We start from the raw sequence: 14141 nt of genomic DNA on the forward strand, positions 1-14141 counted from the left end.
TAGATACTGTGGCCAACATATATAGTACAAGGCAACTACCTTACCTCAGAATCACCCAGAGATAGCAAAACTATTATTGTGCCAACACGATCCTCTAGGCCATCTCACTATGCTGTTATAGGAATTTTGGCAGTGTTCGAAGGAACATATATTAAACAACCAATGATGAACATTGTAAGGTAAATAAAGCGCACAAAACATTATTTGGTAAACTGAAACAATGAACGGATGAGTTTAAAACTTCTTCATCAGATGTATATACACATAAAAACAATTTCAGGAATTGAATACAAATAATTAATACAACTTTGCAATTTCTTGTTTTGAATGAGTATACAATGATCAGGGTAAAGAAAAGAAAAAGAAACTTAGTATACAATCAATATCATATTATACACGGAAGAAGAAATCTGAAATTCATAGTGATTCTACCTACCTCGAGCAGGGTTGCATTATCTGAATGATACCTATGGTCTCTTACCAAAAAAATAAAATACACGGCTTTACAGGCAAAGCTTTTTTACTTCTGCTGTTCCAGCTCTAAGTCCCAAGTGAATGTGACTTTCAATCGATTCTAATTGAAAATATGAAAAAGGAAAAAAGGAAGCAATTTCTGTCATGTGTCTGATTGTAAAAGGGACGAGGTTGCCTTCTCAGGGTTCCTTCCCAAGGTGAAGGTTGAAACAACACTAGTCTGAAATGATGATGAAGAGGAGGGACCAGCGGGTGAGACTCCAACTGTGGAGAATGCACTGGCATTGCTACTAAAGTATGTGCTGGTTCCACTAACAGCTCCTTCCATTACTGATTTTGGGGCAGGTGGCCTTTCAAGCTCTGTTACCCCTTCTAGCATTTGCAGCACTCTGCTCATCGTTGGTCTCTGAGATGGCTGCTCTTGGATGCACCAAAAGCTTGCCTGAATTGCTCTTCTTACTTGCTCCATTTCAACTTCTTGCTCAGCTAATCTTTTGTCCAAAATTCCACTTATGTTACCTTTCTCAAACTCTTCATAAGCCCAAATGGAGAACTTTTTCCTATTTGTGTCCTCTGACACATCAAAATTCCTCCTCCCACTCACAATCTCCAACAAAACCATGCCATAGCTGTAAACATCAGATTTGGATGTTATGGGAAGATTTGCAAGCCACTCGGGGGCTAAATATCCTCTGGTTCCTCTCACACTTGTCAAGGTCCGATGCCGGTGGTCCTTAGGATTAATGAGCTTTGCAAGACCAAAATCTGAGACTTTGGCAACATAGTTCTCATCCAAGAGAATATTTTCAGGTTTTATGTCACAATGGACTATGCAGTCACGGCACTCCTCATGTAGGTATGTGATGCCTCTTGCAGTGCCCAGGGCAATGTTGTATCGATACTCCCAGTTCAAAAAATTTCCCGAATGCAGTTCTGTCAGGAATAGAAAATTATCAAGAGACCCATTTTTCATGAATTCATAAACCAGAAGCCGGTGGCGCCCTTCCGAGCAGAAGCCAATAAGCCTCACCAAATTCAGATGATGAGTACTACTTATGGTGGCAACTTCCATCCTAAACTGCTTCTCACCTTGCTCAATGCCCTCAAGTTGCTTCACAGCAATAACTGTTTTGTTAACAAGAGTTCCTCTATACACAGTGCCAAATCCACCAGCTCCAAGCTTCTCCTTGAACCCCTTTGTCGCTTGTTGGAGCTCCTTGTGCGAGAACTGCACTGGGGCACCAGAAGCATACTCAAGAAGCGCATAGTGAGCAGATAACCCACCAAACCTCGTGCTGTTCCTACAACACCACATCCACAAACCACCTTCCAAGGCAATCAAACCCAAAAGGGTACCCAAAACAACCACCACCACAACCCAAGCAGGCACCCTGGACCTCTTTTCCCTCACACCCCCCATAGAGGGTGGCGGATTTGGCTCCAGTGGCGGACAAACCTTGACATAAGAAGTGCTAGGCAGCGAAGGATTATGATATGCACTAACAAAATCTTCTGATCTCATCACACACTGCCCCGTGCCATCTGACAAGGAAGTAGATGCAAAACAGGCACGTGAACCGGAAAGACAATTCCCTCTACACGCCGATATCCCCGAGAAAAATGACTGCGACGCAGCTTCAGGGGGGTAACTCAAGATAACAGCATGATCCAGTGTCAACATAGTCGCACTCCCTTGACAACTGTTGAGACTCGCCTTCCTCCTGCACCCTTTCCTACTATCATTCGGATCAACCATCTCGAAATTCTCAGACGGGCAGCCGCAAACCGGGGTTGAATCATTGTAACTACACACACCATAGTTCCCACAGTAAGCGTAAACCTCACATTGATCCAGAACAGCAGCCCATCTAGCAGTAGCAACTCCACTACCCTTAGCAGTACTATAAATCCTCAAATTTCCATCACTATCCAACTTCAACACCCGCATCACATCACTATTCCCTTCAGCATAGTCACTACTGTAAGCAACATCAATAGAAGGGCTCAAATTTGCATCAGAAAGTTGCAAGAGCCCAATTGATAACAACCCCAAAGAAGGGGAATCCAAACTCACATTCACAGAGGAGTTCAAACCCTGGGTCCAGTACACTATGCTATTGTTCCATTTCAGGGTCAAATTCCCAATTGAACTAAGACCAAAAGAGTAACTTTCAGAATTTAGAACCTTACCAACGGTGAAATTCTGAGAGGGCACAAGGGTATCAGTGGGGTGGTCAAAGCTTGACCATAGGGAGCCAGTGCTGTTTGAAATTACCAAATTGCCACTGTCCTCAAGGGTTGCTGACGAAGCACCCGCCGTGCCGGTGTCCCACACGGTGGCGCCGGAGCCGTTGAAGAGACGGAGGTGACCGGAGCGGAGGAACTGGAGGGACCCGGCGGAGTCCACGGCGGCGCCGTTTCCGGCAGACCAGACCACGGGAGCTCCGCCGGAGAAGACGATGGCGGCGATGAAGGAAGGAGGAGTGGTCGGTGGCTGAACGGAGATGAACCGGAGGGAGAAGGTGCCGCTGGGAGAAGACCACGTTTGGTTGGAAGAAGAAGCTGCGAGGGTAGAACCTGGGTCTATGGCGGTGGTGACTGTAGTGGTTGCTAAAGCAAGGGTGAGGAACAGAAATTGCGTTTTGAGGAACATGTTTTCTGATGTTTCAACTTTCAATTGTGTTGTGTGTGTTTCTGTTTGTGTGTATGTGATATAACGAACTAACCATGTTGTTGGATGCGCGCGTATGTGTGTGTTAATGATGTTTGGTTTTGTACGTGTGGAAGAAATGTGGTTATAATGAATGGGGATGAGCATCTCTAAATAGAATTTTTTTTAATGATTTTTAAGTGAATAAATCATTTTTATCATTTATTTTTTATTAGAGTAAATTTATATGATATGAAAAGTTTTTTAAAAATAAAATTTATATCTTTTGTAAGAAATTATTTTTTAATAATGAAAAATAATATTTAGTTGACATATAATATTATTTTATTTCAACTATAATTAAATAAAAAAATAATATAAAAAATTAAAGTTTCTTATCATTAAAATAAAATTATATATAAATTTTTTATAATTTCATAGGACTATGTGGAACCACAAGAATTAAGAAACTCTATTTAAGAATTTTACATTGGAGATGGGGACTGAATGGAAGACTTTGACTTGCCCTCGCTTGGACGTTATTGGATAATTGATCAAATGATTGGAAATTATTTTTTTGGGTTTATTTTGTGCTGTTTTTGATTTTTCAACAATGGGGAAGGACTTGAATCTTCTAAAGGGTTGATTATTTTATGGGGAGGAATGGCTGCTGCTGGCCCTTCACGATTTGGAAGTGGAAAAGTTTTCAAGCTTGACCTTCAATTTCTAGTTCCCTTTTTTGGTTTGGGACTTTCATGAGAGAAAAGAAACCATTGGTGTGGTTCTATAATTGTATATAGAGATAAACTCACTTTTATTTCAAATGTTATGGTTCATTTTATTTGGAGGGAAGCAAATCTTATCGTTCATTCTCAAGATTGTATTGTAAGTTTGTAACTACCATTGGTTTGATTTTACTTTTCCATGTATCGAAACTTTGATTATCAATGATATGATATAATTCTTGGTTAAATAAAATAAGGAAATTGACTGTAGATGATAGGTTGCTGCTGAATTATCTAAAGAAAGACCTTTCCTTCAATACAGAAATACGTTCATGAGTTGTAGAGTGTTGTGAGTTGTGAGTCTATGACTTTTCATGGCTACTTTAATAACGTGTTCGGACCGTAGAAAATAAATGTGGTATACTTTTCAATTAAGGTGAATCTTGTTTTCAGTAGTTTGAGTCATAATTTTGAATTTTTAATTTTTAATTACACCTGCTTTTAATGTTAGATTATTGAATATGCAAGGAATTGAAATTTGATAATTACTCTTAGAAATGTTGTATGCGAGGAATCGATACGATATGATTTAGCGTATACATCAACAACAATAAAGAATGATTCATATGTATAAATTTAATTAGGATACTAAAGAGTCGAATGATAAAATCTAATCCTATGTTTTCCTTAATTGAGTTCAAAACCTTTTCCATCACTTTTCATAGAATTATAGGCTTGCAACTTTTACACTATTTACTTTTATCGCAACAAACCAATGAATTTTCGATCAAACATCATGTATATAACTATTGAGCTATTTAATATTATCCAAGGAACTAAATAACTCAAGTCCCAGAGGAGATGATCTTAACTACAAATTTTGCAAATTGTGATGACAATTGATGCACTTGTCAATAGTATAACAATGTGTTGTTATGAAATTAATTACTAGGAGTCTGGGACATTGTGACAACTAGAAAGTCCTCAGAGTTTATTAATTATGTGCATGATGAAACAAGAAGTCTCACATTTTTTGTTATTCTCCCTAAGTTTTAGGTCTTGTAAAGAAAAAAAATTGAATAAAGTTTATTAAAAGGGTACCCAATCCAATAGGAACAAAAGTGCTATTATTATTAGCATCCCAAAGATAGGTTAGACTATTGACACAAAACTGCATTCCACCCATGTGGAGGAAAAATGTGATTCACAAATGGCTGTTGCTTCTTGCACTCTTTTTAATTTTTTTTTCATTTTTTAAATTGGTCATTCCAAAAGTAAAAAAGAAAGTATATTCTAGAATATAATTTTACATTTTGAATTGATCATTTGAAGAGACAAAAGGAAGTGCAGGAGGCCATAGTCTTCCCAAATGGATTCCATACCCATATCATCCTAAATCTCTATCCTACTATTTATCAAAATGATCAAATTTAAGTTGATCTTGTATACAAATGTTAGAATTGTGTTGTTAGTATTCCTTAGTAGTTGGTCCAAGTAGTGATGTGATCATATCCTTTTTATATAAAGAAAAAAACATGATTCTACGCATTTTCTCCCGGTTTCTCTCTCTAGAGCTCTTGAAAATTATCCCCCCCCCCCTTTTTTTGTCTTCTCAAGCTGTTAAACCAGTTTGGTTTAATAATATTCACCCAAGCGAGACATTCTCGTCTAGGCAACTGGAGGACTTTAGGATGAAGAAAGCTTGGGTCGCCTAGTCTACTGATTCTCGCTTGGGGAAGTCTTGGACAATGAGTACATTTGTCCAGGTGAGTCATTCTTGCCTATACGAGAAAAAAACCGACTGGATGAACCCTTATTTTTACAGATTTCATTTGCTTAAGCAACTCTGGTCTCACCTAGACAAAGAAATAAGACACTTTAAAACTCCAAATACTCAGGAATCAACTCCTCATTGCTCCAAGAATGCTTTCCACTTCTTCCACCTTTCTCCCATCATATACCAATCTTTAATCTACAAAATTTACACGAGAAAGAATTGGATAAACCTTTACATTATAACAAAACATTTAAATATATTTTAATTAATAAATAATTCAAAATTAAAGAAAGTTTCTAAGAAAAATTCTTAAAATCACAAGATAAGTGCCAACATTCAAATCACATATTACCTAAAATATGACACTTATCATACATTTTAACACATTTTCTCCCTATTGATTGTGAACTGTGTGGTATTCAGTATTTCCAATACCTTCCCCTTAGGATAAGTGCTAATGCAAAATTCTACTTTGCGCTATGGGTAACCAAACAACACGTCAATTGTGAACGTCTCCATTTCTATCGAGTTCAAATTGTGAACGTCTCCATTTCTATCGAGTTCATGTGACGATGTCAATTGTGACGATGTCAATTGTGAACGTCTCCATTTCTGTCGAGTTCAAATTCAATGTACAAGTAGGACTTGGCTCTTGGCACCTGGCCCCAGTTGTTGAAAACCAGCAAATCATGGAGGGTACATAACTTTTAATCAAGTTGTCAGATCAGGTTAGCAATTTGATCAATAAGTTAGTTAGTCAATTTAAGATTAACTAAAAGAACCAATTAATCTAAAAGAGTTGCTCTACCTTTCCCTATTATTCCAAGTAAAAATGATGTTAAAATAATCTCTTGTTCTGTTGTCAAAATCCAAAACGCATGGCCATGAAAGATTTAGTAAGACCCTGTACCTGCTTATAAAGTTTCCTAAAAAATACCGTTAGCGTCAACAAATAGCTATTAGAATTTTTTAAAATATATTTAGTGTCAAATTGTCAACAAATTTTTATATGAATTTCTATTTGGAAATCATTAATTCCACCATATAGTTTTGTATCGGCAAATAGTGATGATGCAAGTGAGAACGAAATGAAATCAATGACAGATTTATTTCTTTAGATTTAGCTCATATAATTACAATAAGAGAGGATGTAGTTTTCTATATGTTTCTGATAATCATGGTTTTAAATTACAGTTCACAATCACAATTGTGGCTGCAATATTATGGTTTTTTGAGTCACCATAACAGCATTATGGCTGCATCAATCACATTTTCCCGCAATTGTCTGCAATGTAAAGGATTTTTGACTCACCACAACCGTGACCACGACCATAACTGCAATTTAAAACCATGCTGACAATATAAAGGATGAAAAATCCCTCTTCATGTTCCTCTCTATATGCAAAAGCGGAGAATGCTTGTTAATAATGAAACGAAGAGGAAGAACAAGTTGGTGTTGGGGTTGACACAGTGGAAAGAGCACTGACATTCTTTCTCAACCATTCTTCATTTCCACTGAACGACCCTCCATTCATTGATTTTGGTGCTGGTGGCTTCTTAATCTTTGTAACACCTTCAAGCATGTGCAAGACTTTGCTTATTGCTGTCCTCTGAGATGGTTGCTCCTGAATGCACCAAAAGCTTGTTTGAATCAACATTTTTCAATTGATCCAAATTAACTTCAGGTAGTCTTTTGTCAACTATGCACATGATAATATCTTTCTCAAACTCTTCTTAAGCCAAAACTGAGAACTCTTTGTTATTGGTCTCTTCTGAGATTTCAAAGTTCCTCCTTCCACACACTATCTCTAGCAAAACAACCATAACTGTAAACATCAGATTTTGAAGTTACTGAAAGATTTGGGAGCCATTCTGGAGCTACATACCCTTTGGTTCCTCTCATATTTAACACGGTTTGGTACCTGTCATCCTTGGGAGTTATGAGCTTTACAAGGTTGAAATAGGAGAGTTTGGCCTCGAAATCCTAGTCCAAGAGAACATTTTCAGGTTTTATGTTACAATATGCAGTTATGACACTCTTCATGAATATACATGATAGTTGATACCCCCTTGCAATGTGGTGATGGGGCATGTTGAAGTCCCACATCGAATAAAAATAGTGCCGAGATAAACTATATAAGTGGGGAGTAATTCTCACCTTACAAGTTGGTTTTGTAGGATTAAGCTAAACTCATGAAAAATTCACTTTTTGACATGCAAATCCAAGTTCAATGTTGAACCGACTCTCCCAATCCAACAATGTTCCTGAATTGGTAGCAATTTCCAACTTAAATTCATATGATGAGTATTACATTTGGTAGCAATTTCCAACTTAAATTGTTTCTCTTCTAGTTCAATTCCCTGAATTTGCTTAATCACAACAATAGTTCCATTACCAAGCATTCCTCTATAAATAGAACCAAAACTCCCAGCACCAAGCTTTTCGTTAAACCCATTTGTGAGGCCTTTGAGCTCCTTATATGAGAACTGAATTGGTGCACCAGAAGCATACTCCACGAGATCATACTGACCATATAGTCCTCCAAATCTTGGAATGTTTCTGCAACACCACAAGTCCACAACCATAAACCACCCTGAAAGGCAATTGAAGTTAAAAGGGTACGAAAAACAAGCACCAGTATCATTATCCAAGCATGCTTGCTCCAATCCTTTTCCTTCCAAGGAATTGGTGATGGGTTTGGAGCCAGTGGAAGACACACCTTGACATATGTAGTGCTAGTTAGTGCTGGACTCTGATATCCACCAAATATATCTTTTGTCTTTACGTAACAGAATCTTGATCCATCTGACAAGGAAGTAGAAGCAAAACAAGAACCAGCTGAAAGACAAATTTCTCTACAAGCTGACATAGGTGTATACAACACCTCTGGGTTGATCTTGTATTAAGCAATAGAAGGGTAACTCAAGAGTCTAGTATGGTCCAATTACAACATCCCCATCTTTTCAGGACAATCCTCTAGCCTAACCTTCATCCTACACCCTTTCCTACTATTATTTGGATCAATCTTCTCAAAATTCTGAGTCCTTGTATTGCTACAAATTAAATACCATATGTTCTTCAGTATCCATGAACGTCACACTGATCTTTCACAGCAGCCCATCTTATGATAGAAGTTCCACTCCCTTTATATGATGAACTATAAATCCTCAAATTCGCATCACCATCCAACTTTAACACTCTCAGAACATCATTCTTCTGCATAGTCACTGATATAAGCAAATGTGGCAGTGCTAGTGAAATTTGGATCATGAATTGATACTTAATTTCCCTCAGGCTCCAACCCCAAAACTGGCCAAGTTAAAATCCAATTGAGGGTTGACTTGCAGAAAATGAAGAGAGAAGATGTTGTTGGGGGGTGACCATGCTTGGTTTGTGTCTGAAGCATAAAGGGTTGAGCCTGGTGAGATGGCAACAACTGAAATGATGAAAAGGGTAAAGACAAAGTAGAAAAGCTTTTATTCTGAGCATTATGATTTTAGTAGTTGGCTGGTGTTTCTTGTTTTGCATGTGTAACGATGGATAGAACTGACTCTTAAATAAAGTGTTGCATGGTAGAAGGGATATGGAATGGAATATTGACGTTGAAGTTTTTTCTGATAGACATTCTTCTCTATCTTCTGTCAAGATTGAAGTTTGATTTTTGAATCTTACTTTTTCAGCTTTTGCTTTTGAATTTTGAAAGGAATTTTGAGTGAAAACTGAAAACGAATTGGTTTCTTTCTCCTAAGGTCACAAATTCAGATATTGTAAATAGGAAAGAGAGAAATTTGTCCTTTACATGAATTCACTTGAATTTTGAATATGAAGGTTTCACAAGAAAGAAAGAAAATAACAGATAGGATTGGTGAGTTGAAAAACAGAATGGCGTTCTTTGATGTACAAGTGTTCATGGGCATTTAATTATTTAGTTTGTGTTTTGTTTTACACAAATAACACATTCCGAAGCACTTTGAACGTAATTTTTTTGTGAGAGGAAGCTTTACAAAAACAAGGAATCTTTCTTTCTTTTATTTAAATCACTTTGAGGTTGACATTCCAGGAGTTCTATTTATGAGAAATTTTATAAGTTATGTTTGATTCTTATTCAAATTAGTGGTACTGAAATGTTTCATTATACGTACGCAGATTCAAGAAAAACTAGAGAAAAAAAAAGCCAGTGCTTTCCACGGTGGAAAAACTGAGTGGATTTCAATGGAAAAAAATCTCTGGCAAGTCAACGAAATCAAATTAATTAAAGTAATGATATAGATACATGTCTATATTATTATCACAAGAGTTAATCTTAAATGTTTTTTTTATAAACATGTATTTTCATTAATACTATCATGGACCACAAAGTTCTTATATTTAACCTAACTAATATTGATATATAATACTGAATATATACATAAATTGATATGAGATTATTTTAATTTAAAAATAAATTTTAAATATATAATTATGTTAAATGTGACATAAATTATTTTTTTATTTGAAAATAATTGATTTCTACGAAAAATACTTATAATTTATAATATCTTAATAATACGTTTTATTCTTTTTCTCTATTTTTTTTTTCATATTATATCACTTGATTTCTTTCTTTTCCTTTGTTAAATAATAGGGAATGGTCCCACTTTATGAAAATTCATAAAAAAATATGATTTTTTTTATACACTCATCAAACATTAGAACATACCCTTTGGTTGATCATCATTTCTATACATTGTTCAAATATCTAACCTGCCACAGTCTCACTATCCTCTACTAGACACCCTAGTTGGGCAAATATCGGAAATAAAGTCACATTCCATTGCCATCACAATCAACCAAATGGGAGAGAGGGAGAAGACCTCAACACAGAGAGTACCATTATATTCTAATAAAATTTTATTATTTTTCTTCCCTTACAATAAATAAGTTCTGTAACTTTTCTAACGGGAAGGCTTGGTTACTTCTCACATAATTTTATAGTCAAAATTTACAATACTAATTTTGGTTATGGGTTAAAGATTACGTCTATTTCTTAATTCACAAGATCATAAATTAATCTCATAGGTCACCATAGCTTAGGAGAAGAAATTTACAATGTTAATTGCTTCCGTACATTAATTTTTAGTCAATTAATTACAACGGTCAGTTTTCATTTATTTATTTATTCCTAACTGAGATCAATCTCAAGTAATAGTAATTGATGTGACAATTTATTTATCTTAAACTAACAAAGTGAGTAGTGACTTTATCTGTACTCGCATTGTTGTTGGCAAGTTCGACGGAATTTACTACACGTGTAGTTCCCCACACTGCTCTGCGCTCCTCATCGAATCTTGTCCCACCAATCTCTCTCTCTCTCTCTTTCCATTTTCTCTGCACTCTTTACCCATTTTCCCCCCAATCGTACGCACCAAACTCACACGGATACGAGGTTAGTTTCTCCAATCCAAACTTTGTTTTTCTATTTTTTCTTTTTCCCTTTCGTAGTTTTTGCATTTACGTGTGTTACTTGCTGATTCAATATAAACCCATTTGTGAATTCTTCTCAATTTGAATGATTTTTGCTCAGATCCCGTCATAATGCCCTGTGATTGGTGCTTTTGTGATGATGTTGTTGTGGATCGTTGGTTTCATCGTTTGTTCTAAAATACTACAATAATTTGGGTCGTGAGACTTGCATCTCATTTTTTGTTAAAGTCCTCGAGATTCAAATCAAGTGTTCATTTTCAAACTTTGTTTTTGGGGTTTGTGTTTTGTGTTATTTGGATGTGGAGGGCTTTTAGGAATGAGGACTTGTAGATTTGTGAATGAAGAGTTGGGGTGTGGAACAAGTAAAAGTGTGGGAATCTACACGGTTTTGTGTTATGATTGATAGGTAACCTTGTTCCTTAAGTATGTGGTGAGAGGTGTGATCCTGATAATTGTGTGTTTAGAAAAATATTTGTTGAGAGAGGTCAACCCTTAAATAAAGAAGAAAAAGAGTAGAAAAATAAATTGAGGGCATCTTAGTTTGTTAGAACTTAAAAGCAAGAATTATGGAGTAATTGGTGTTGTTTTGCATGTAGTGGAAGAAAAAGAAGGTAGTGATTAGATTTAATTTTGAATAGATATATGACTGGTTTCTGATCTGCTCAATTTGAATTTTTTTTTTGCTTGAATTTTGAGTAACCTACAAGCTTGGTCATCAATCATGAAACTGATTTTTGGCTCATCAACCTTTTAGCTTGACCCTTTTCAGAAACCTTGAGAATGATTAACCTTTTGGTTGCCACTTTTCTTCCAACCTCCTCCCCTCTCTCGCTCCCTGTCTTCCTTCTACTGTTCCAACCTATTTGAATGTGACCTATATATGTATGCATTGGAGGTTTCCTACTTTTTAAGATAGAAATGTATCTGAAATCTCTAAATACATGAGCTGCAGAAGAGGAAGAATCTGCTGAAAATTCTTGTAATTTTGAAAACCTGACTGAGAAAATAGCTTGGCATAATCTGAGTCCATGATTTATCATCCTGTATTGATGGTCTTCTAGTTTGAGGCAGTGGAAGCTGGGGGTTGTGCTTGGAAAAGTCTGTCCTTATTTACTTTTCTAAAATCTTGAAATATTTTACTTCGATTTCCAGGCATGAGGGCCCCAAGTGTGCCCTCTGACATAATCAAATATGTGGTTCTGTAAGGGAAAAGCATTCTGAGATTGATAATCATCATATTTGATGCTTCATTATTTTATTTTTTTTGGTGTGAGATTTGTACTGAGTAGATCAAATATTTCTTACTCAAAGTGCATTCTTTTGGCAAGGAAATGTGAAAGTTGCTGACGGTTGCTAAAATAATAGAAATTAAACACACACACCAAACTCATGCTATTAGTGGGGTTGGTTGTCTTATTTTCATATTTAGAATGTTTTTAAGGTCATATCTTAGGGTTTAAATGTGATGCTTGCTTTAAATGGAGGACAGATAGGTATTCAGCAATGACAAAGGTGATGGTTTTTGTATTAAATAATAATAACTGTAGTATGCTTCTAAGATTATAGTGTCTGAGGTTTGTTGCTCTGTCTGTTTTCACTTTTGGATTAGGTGTCCAATACCTAACCTAATTGTCAATTAACTCAAATCTTTCAAGAAAGATGGTTCAAACTTGTGTTAATTATAACATTCTTTCATCGCATTCTCTAGGCACCAGATTTAGTCTGATGTGAGAATCAATGCCCAGTAAAACCTTTAATAGTGTCTTTTGTTTTACTCAAATCTTATTTCTGACACAACTTGTTGCTGAAGGTTGCAAGAGTCACAATGAGTCTGGCATGTCTTGTGTGCCATAGTGTGGATAGTCCATCACCGTCACATTCTTTCAGGAGTTACTCTGTTTCAAGTGCAGAAAATGAAGGAAGATGTCATGCTGTTGCAACCTGCTTAACCAGGAAATTATCTCTTCCACCCTCTACATTACACTCTTTTCTTGCACCATCATCATCATCCAAAGTGACCCCACAACCTACTGGTTCAAGTAACAACTTGATAGCCGGTACGCCGCGGCTTGTACGAAGCCGTGCAGTGACAAGGGACCGAGTAAGAAACTGGAATTTTGATGAAATTGCAATGGAGTCCTAGTCTAAACTATAAGATAGAATAAGACTAGGGAATTTTCTTGTGGGATGGTTTATAGCATGGTATTGCTATGTTGCCCCTTTGAATTTTGTTGTGGGTGCAACTAATCTCTTTCTCTAGTTTTCTTGTAAAAGAGTATGACATTTGTAGCCATGAAAAAAATTCTACAGTGTGATTCTACTTTATCTGGCATTTTCCTTTTGCTTCACGACCGGCTAAAACTAAAAAAATTGGGCTTAGAGGAATACTTATGTCAAGTATCAAAGTTGACTTAAAATGAATTCACCCACACATATTTCCACCACTTTTTCATCACTCTAAATTCACTTCTCACTCATTGTTGCGGCTGCAATTTCAATAGCAGAGTTCGTGAACTATTCATGTAAATATTCTTTCGAAATGTAAGCTGCAATTTCAATGGCACACAAAGTTTATAGAAATTGTTTTGTTAGGAGTCAGGACTTCCGTGATCTCTGTCTCAAAAAATTAATCTCTATTTGTCCAGTGAAGATGCCCTTAATGCACATTAAAAGAAATGTAAGCTGTAATGTAATGAGAATATTAGGTTCTAGTCTTTGTGTTGTTATTTGTCAATCTCTTCCATATTTAGCAAAAAAGAAACATTAGGAGTATGATTTTTTTTAACACTTTTTAACTTAATTGAAATTTATTATAGTTTTTGGAATTTTAAAATTCTGTTGATTTATTTTATTAATCGTCACAATATTAAGGAGTTTTCAAATTATTTCCTTGTCATTTTACTTTTATTAAGTCAAGTTCTAAATTGAAGATAAACTTGATGCAATGTCTTCAGAAAAGATTGGTGGTTGTTCTGTCTCATTCTCACAGAAGTAAATAAGTGTGTGGAATAGTTGGCAAATTCCTTGTGGGTTTCTTGAAGTTTGTCTCTT

At 36.0% G+C, this 14141-nt stretch overlaps 2 protein-coding genes and 1 pseudogene across 2 annotated transcripts; 1 reads left to right on the forward strand and 2 right to left on the reverse strand.

Moving 5' to 3' along the window:
- Nucleotides 1-259: 259 nt before the first annotated feature.
- LOC100795819 (G-type lectin S-receptor-like serine/threonine-protein kinase At1g34300) lies at nucleotides 260-3249 on the reverse strand. The gene has a single exon (XM_003519918.5). It carries the CDS (start codon nucleotides 3125-3127, stop codon nucleotides 617-619), a length of 2511 nt encoding a protein of 836 aa, XP_003519966.1. The 5' UTR covers nucleotides 3128-3249; the 3' UTR covers nucleotides 260-616.
- A 3798-nt stretch (nucleotides 3250-7047) lies between these two features.
- LOC100796339 (G-type lectin S-receptor-like serine/threonine-protein kinase At1g34300) lies at nucleotides 7048-7680 on the reverse strand (annotated as a pseudogene).
- Nucleotides 7681-10863: 3183 nt separating this feature from the next.
- LOC100802707 (uncharacterized) lies at nucleotides 10864-13410 on the forward strand. Its single transcript, XM_003518331.4, has 2 exons — nucleotides 10864-11052; nucleotides 12901-13410. Exon 2 carries the CDS (start codon nucleotides 12916-12918, stop codon nucleotides 13231-13233), a length of 318 nt encoding a protein of 105 aa, XP_003518379.1. The 5' UTR covers nucleotides 10864-11052; nucleotides 12901-12915; the 3' UTR covers nucleotides 13234-13410.
- Nucleotides 13411-14141: the final 731 nt, after the last annotated feature.

Source organism: Glycine max, chromosome 2 (genome assembly GCF_000004515.6).
Source record: "Glycine max cultivar Williams 82 chromosome 2, Glycine_max_v4.0, whole genome shotgun sequence".
NCBI lineage: Eukaryota > Viridiplantae > Streptophyta > Magnoliopsida > Fabales > Fabaceae > Glycine > Glycine max.

Coding starts and splice junctions, on each gene's coding strand:
- LOC100795819 (XM_003519918.5), bottom strand. CDS start 3,127: ATGTTCCTCAAAACGCAATTTCTGTTCCTCACCCTTGCTTTAGCAACC.
- LOC100802707 (XM_003518331.4), top strand. CDS start 12,916: ATGAGTCTGGCATGTCTTGTGTGCCATAGTGTGGATAGTCCATCACCG.